At 42.0% G+C, this 6,319-nt stretch overlaps 1 protein-coding gene across 4 annotated transcripts; it reads left to right on the top strand.

Moving 5' to 3' along the window:
• Nucleotides 1-2,255: 2,255 nt before the first annotated feature.
• On the top strand, nt 2,256-4,683 carry LOC147611407 (uncharacterized). Of its 4 annotated transcripts, none has more exons than XM_086784487.1 (5): nt 2,272-2,386; nt 2,564-2,727; nt 3,309-3,586; nt 3,867-3,927; nt 4,010-4,683. In XM_086784487.1, the coding sequence occupies exons 3-5, from the start codon at nt 3,381-3,383 to the stop codon at nt 4,253-4,255; spliced, it is 513 nt and encodes a 170-aa protein (XP_086640613.1). In that variant the 5' UTR covers nt 2,272-2,386; nt 2,564-2,727; nt 3,309-3,380; the 3' UTR covers nt 4,256-4,683. The 4 variants fall into 4 exon arrangements, with proteins under 4 accessions (XP_086640610.1, XP_086640613.1, XP_086640611.1 ...); XM_086784485.1 differs by having other exon boundaries at nt 2,282-2,386; nt 2,552-2,727; XM_086784486.1 differs by having other exon boundaries at nt 2,296-2,386; nt 2,549-2,727.
• Nucleotides 4,684-6,319: the final 1,636 nt, after the last annotated feature.

Raw genomic sequence — 6,319 nt, 5'->3', positions numbered from 1 at the left:
CAAGTGCTTGACTAGCTTATAGCCGTTCATCAAGCATATTTTGACTTTCTTAGACTAAAGCTTGTGTAGCCTCTAACTTTTCAATCTCTTTCTAGGCATTTGGGTATTCGCTCACTCCCTTTGTGTGTGGGACTCTTCAACCTGCTCAGTTTCCTCCCGTGTTACTTCCTCATCTTTTCTTATCAGCTCTTGATCCTGTTTCGACTCAATAGATGTAGTTTCAACCGTTCCTTCATTTGAACCATCTTGAATGATTACTGTAGAGTCTCCTCGTCCCACCTTCTTTGCTCGTCTTCTCCTTCCTGTTGTTTGTGTAGAAGGCTTTGCTAACAACCCTCGCTTGACTTCTGGGGTCTTTAGTGCTTGCGCATGAATTATGACATTAAGTGGTGTTGTCACCACCCTAGCACCCCAATCATTCGAAGTCCCATGGTTGGGTTGGCGGTTGTTGTTGAAGACTCTCCAATGCCCTTATATAATGATAATCCTTAATCAGGTGGTCAATTCTGCAACTACGCAACTCAACCCAGCGTGTGTGTTGACTTGAGTAGTTTGCGGGTTTGTTGCGTTAATCTTATGTGGACATCAGCCACTTGATGAGGTCCTTGTTGACAATGGTAGCATTGCAAAAGAGGGCTCTCCTCATGGTGATATTAATATCATGGCCCTTCGATTACACTACAGCTTGAAATATTGGCAATGGTGTATTCCCTTGCAGTAGGAAATACTTCGGGGTCACCTCCCAATTGTCATCTAATTCCTCCAAAGTTGGTCGAGGCTCCTGTGCATACTCTCCTTCCTCCGGCACCTCCTCAATAATAATCATTTGATTGACCGTCGTTATGCTTGGCACTTTCTTCTATAGAGGAGTACAAAGTGCTTTGCTTTATGTGAAATAGTCTGATTAAGAAGGATCTTGGGAGACATGGGTATTATAGGGAAAGACAATGTTACTATGTGACAATAAGAGTTACATGGCAATTGCCATGTTTCATGCTCGCACAAAGCACATTGAGACACAATATCATTATGTGTATGAGCTTATCATGGATGGAGAGCTGGAGCGAGGACATAGAATTGTGCAAATGTTTTCATTAAGACTTTTGGAAGAGATTTGCTAGAGCTCCATCTTTATTGACTTGGCGTTGGGCCGAAGAGATAGTTCATCTCATTAATTGGGGGGGGGGGGGGAAGCATTTACTCGATGCTCCACTCTCACGTTGTCACTACTTTGGGTGACGGATGTGCTCTATTTTGTAAGCCCCCCATATGAGGAGTAGCCATCGTGGTGACCTAAACACTCGGCAATTCCCATTTTAGACACATGATTGTGGCCAAATGAGAATAATAGTTAATTGACCTAAGTTGAGCTTTACAAACACATCGGCTTCTCAACGAGACGGGGGGAGAGAGTCTTGATCAATACTACTTGTCCAAGCTTGAATTTGATTGGTTACTAGTCGATCAAAAGACTCTCTCCCCCGGCTCCTCATGAGATTGCCGAGGGGGAGGAGAGTTGAGCAATACTACTTGTCCAAGCTTAAATTTGATCGGCTACCTTGTCCAACAAAAGTGAAATTAGTTTTTAGAAAATGTGTATAAGACATCATTTCTAATATAATTTTTGATGTTTATTTCATAAAGTTGATGGTGAAAGACATTTAAAACATGCAATAATGGGCAAAATGCCCATAAAAAATAAAGCATGTGCTCGTCCATTGGCGAGTTCTAGTGTCCATCCTAGGTGCTGTACACGCATCGTGGAAACGGGGAAAAATGGGAGAGAATCTCGAAGAAAGGGGGAGATCTCTGGGGTTCGATGAGACTTCCTGTCCATCTTGCTAATTAATGGATAAGCATGTTTTACTAGTGGTAGGTCCTTATTTTAGAGTTTTACACTTGTGTGAACACAGTTATGGTTGTAAGGACCTTCTAAGGGGGGGAAAATATGGACCTTATTTGAGGGTGTGGGGACCTTATTTGAAATTTGGACCTCATGTGAGTGTGGTGAAAAAAAAGGACTTTAATTTTTGTGGCGCCCAATTTTAATTGGCCGGCTATTGAGCATGGCTCCACGTGGGTTGTTGGCCTGTATTTTCAAAAAAAAAATCTTTGCTCGATATTAGTTTTTTTTAAAATATCTCCCTTAAAAAAATATAAAAATGCCAACAAAATTTCAAATTGCGATAAAATAAAATAAGAAGAGGGGGTACGTGGCGTCTCTTCATTGGCTGGGGCACCGCTCCTGGCCGCTTCTTGCTGTCTCTCTCTATAACCCACCCATGTCTGTCCGCGCTTGCATCTGCAGAACCGCGTATTCTTGCGCCATAGCCTCGCGTTGCTGCAGGTTATCTGCTCGTCTTCAAGAGATCGGCTCTCCCCGCAGGTACTCTTCCCTCCCCCCTCCTCTACCATGTCTAGGTTCTTCTTTCATATAGCACAGATCTGGATATGCTTCTTGTTTCCGCGTCTCGCCTGCTTACCTTTGATGCTTGCACAGACATGGCTGTGGTTTCTTCTTCTTGACCGAGTTTGTTTTCACCTGTAGTAGTGTGTTTAACAGCGTGTAAGGGCATTTAAGCTCTGCACAGAGAAGTACTTCCCGATTACGGCCTTAGGCGGCGTGGTTTAGGGCTTCACAGCGAGTGCTGTTACGGTCAGAAATGTTCCCCGTTAGGTCCCTCCCTCTCTCTCTGTGGAGGGGCGTCAGACATCATTAGCTTCCCGGTTAGCTCTCTCTCTCTCTGTCTCTCTCTCAAAACACACACACACACACACACACACACACACACACACACACACAGATCTAGTGCCTTTAATCTAAGATCAAGATTTTAGATCACAGATTGCATGAGAACGGAGAGAAAGAGGGGCTTCTCGAGCCCTGTTTGACCTACTGTACCATACAAGTCATGTTTTTGGACCTTTGAAGCCCCTTCTCGTGACCTTTCATACTCTGCCTAGGAAGACCTCCGTAAATGTTTCATTCTCTTGCGTTTCATATCTTCTACAATTATTTATGCATGCCTGCGTAAGCGTGCATGCGTATGTTTTCTTATGCGTGTGTCCGGGATGTTGCTTGATCTGCTGCTTACATTGCTTGGTGGGTGCCGGATGGGGTTATTTGAGTACTTATGTATGCAGTGCTCTTGGATTTGCATTCTGCATGCCGTCTAAGTTCTGTCAATTTAAAATTAAATTTCCTCTGATCTAATTCCGTCTTGGTTACAAAATTACGCTTTCTCTGCTTTTGTTCATATGATTGTGATGCCTAATTTCTTGGTTTTGCTGTGTTGCCTTCTTTCCAGGTATTAGAACCAAGGGAGAGTTTTGTACATATAGAAGAATAGCATTCAAAGGGCCAAATTATTACTGTATAGATGGACTCCTGGAATTTAAATTTTGTGCAGCACATTGCTGCTTTGAACACCATAGAAAGCAGGGCTGAAATGAATGATAAAGGAAGGTGTAGGTCTGGGCTTCAAGCGGACTTGCATGAGGAAGACGTTGTCTGCCCAAAGCCGCGCAGGATGGCCCTCTCTTGTTGTGCTCCTGAATTCATTAAGCCCATGCGCCAGTTTCAGAAGTACGTAAGTTTGTATCATAATGATTCCTATGCCTGATTTTACTGTAACCCTCTGCTGCAAAGTTGGGCCTTTTAAAAGCTAGGAGTGATTATGTGTTGGACTGTTAGGTTTTCTAGCTAGAGCTGTTTATTTCCTGCCTTGAAGTCCCTCACCTTAGAGTTGCCCTTTGTACCTGCCAGTCTAGTCACCGCTAGGACTTGTTATGGATTTTGCACGGAGCAAATTATATACCCATGCTTCTAGGTGAGTGCTAATCCTGTTCTTATATTTGGTTGACAGCTCTTCAAGAATCCTGGAATGTGAAGCTGGCTATGAGATACTGGAGATTTTCTTGAACAAGGTAGGCTTTGTGTAGATGTCTAGTTTTCTCAGCAAAATTTATGGTTGGTATTGTCGCTCTTACTCGGCCTGTTTTGCTTCAGAGTGCTTGTGGCGAGGGAGAATTGAATTTTGAATGCTCCCCTCCATACTGCTCTCCTCCCAGGCGAGCCAGCAATCCCATTGTACATGATGTTCAGTTTTGTAATCAAATGTCTCCTTCACCCATGATGTTTGCCAACCCCAAAACCATTACTGGGTCATCTTTCTCTCCTAGTCCATCTGTTCGGATTGAAGGGTTTGATTGCTCAAGAAGAGATGCCCGATGTGATGTCCATGCTTTTGCGTAACCTGCTAGTATAAACTTACCCAAGTAGTCTAGGCCGTAACCTTTTCTCATGGTAGTCTCCAGTGGCCTGGCTGTAGATTCTTTTGCCTGCCAACATGACATTTTTAGTACAGGTGTATTATGTACAGGGTGCATTGAAGAAACCCTGCCTGACCCAACTCAAAATACAGAGCCATTCCAAATTTTCTGGAGGAAGGGGTTACTGAGAATTAACCCATTGGAGAGTGTAGTCTATAACTACCGATGTTTTCCAGGCAACAGTTTGGATCAACGAAACTTGGCTCTGCCTGAGTCAGAACCCATTTCCATACTGTTTTGAGGCAAAATGTACAGGAGTGTTTGTAATTAAGTTGTGCTTGAACAGCTCTGAAGGTTTTGTAATTTTGTGGCTGTGTTTAAGGCAGCACTTTTAAAGATCTTTTTTTTTTTTTTTTGCTCACTGAGTTCTGATTTGTGTATATGTTTGTAACCTTGTGCTGGTTGAAGTCTTTTGGTATCTGGTTCAAATGAGAGCGTCTTGTGGGTTGCAACTTTTTATGGTATTAAGAATTGTGTCTAGAAGCCTGCAAGATTGACAGTCAGCATGCATCACAAAAATCTTTGATTGCCATCAAGCAAATACATACTCTTATCCTCATCATTATCATCATCCTGACGGGCATCAGCCATCCTCTTCTTCTCCACACCAATTGGATAATCCTGTCCTCATGAGATGTGTAAACTTAGTTTGACATCTCAGAGTTCAAGCAAGGAGGGTGGTAAGAGCATTTAGTAAGGGTCTTGTTTAGATAGATTTGGTTGATTTTTTCGCTAATTCCCCCTGCATCTCTGGTGTCTAGTCATTTACATGACCCACTCCTGGTTCCTTGTACATCATTTTAGTTTGAAAGCCAGTCTCACTACATGGGTTTCTCAGTTATACATGGAAAACCATCTTCCTGGCATACTTTTTCAGCATTGCCCATCATTCCTTCCTCGTACATCATTTTAGTTTGAAAGCCAGTCTCATTACATGGGTTTCTCAGTTATATATGGAAAATCATCTTCCTGGCATTCTTTTTCAGCATTGCACATCATTCCTTCATCCTTGCAGAAGCTACCTTGTTCCTTAATATGCTATTACCACAAAAATTAGCTAACATCATCCAGACTCTCATGGCGATTGTGTTTGACATCTAAAAGGTCTAGTTCACGCTTAATGGTTCTATTGAGGGTGAAATTTGGAGGGTATGCCATTGGACAGGTTAAATGGGTGGAGATTTGTGCGCTTATTCCATTTGGGCTTAGTTGATTACATGACCCTCTCGTTATTTGATGTCAGCTTCCAGTTTGAAAGATTGTCAAGTCTCATTGTGGCTCATCTGATTAGATGAACTTGAGACTTTTGTTTTAATAGGTGTAAAACCATCATCTTTACACACTTCAATCCATCATGCATCCTTAGGATTCAGCCTTATTCCTTTATATATGCCACTTCCATGGCTGGATAAAGCTTACCTTCATGAATTATGTGGCCTTAGTGGTGACATTCAAGCTTAAAGTAAGGGATGCTAAAGTGCATTTATTGGGGGAGGTGTTTGAACAGTCATTGGAGATTCTTTTGTACATGGCTCATCAGACTTGATTAGTCCTGGAGTTAGTTTCTCAATTATCGGTGGAAAAGTTCTGTCACGGTAACTTTTTTTCAAAACCACCAAATTTAAATTGTTTAACCCAAAGTCTTAAGGTATTTATCAAAATTTGAAGGTCCAATTACATTATACTTGGGTTTTTTTTGGCATTGAATGTGAGCTTCGCAACTAAAACACTAATAGACAGCTAGTACATCACTTTGCTAGCTTTCTTATGCCAAGCCTTAAAGGCCTATGCCTATTATTGAGGAGTTACATTTTCTTTCAGACGCTAATAGACAGCTACTACATCACTTTGCTGGCTTTCTTATGCCAAGCCATAAAGGCCTATGTCTATTATTGAGGAGTTACATTTTCTTTCAGAAGCTTTAGCTCCTTCTCATCACTTGAAACAAACTCCCAATATCCGTTTCTCATGAGGAAATTTTTTATCT

This window comes from Cibotium barometz, chromosome 47, assembly GCF_041138505.1.
Source record: "Cibotium barometz isolate CiBa-2024 chromosome 47, ASM4113850v1, whole genome shotgun sequence".
In the NCBI taxonomy this organism is placed as follows: domain Eukaryota; kingdom Viridiplantae; phylum Streptophyta; class Polypodiopsida; order Cyatheales; family Cibotiaceae; genus Cibotium; species Cibotium barometz.
Note: the sequence above shows the minus strand (reverse complement) of the source record. Positions and strands in the feature narration are given on the sequence as shown.

Coding starts and splice junctions, on each gene's coding strand:
- LOC147611407 (XM_086784484.1), top strand. CDS start 3,381: ATGGACTCCTGGAATTTAAATTTTGTGCAGCACATTGCTGCTTTGAAC. Junction 3,587..3,866: donor CCCATGCGCCAGTTTCAGAA/GTACGTAAGTTT, acceptor TTTGGTTGACAG/CTCTTCAAGAATCCTGGAAT. Junction 3,928..4,009: donor TGGAGATTTTCTTGAACAAG/GTAGGCTTTGTG, acceptor GTTTTGCTTCAG/AGTGCTTGTGGCGAGGGAGA.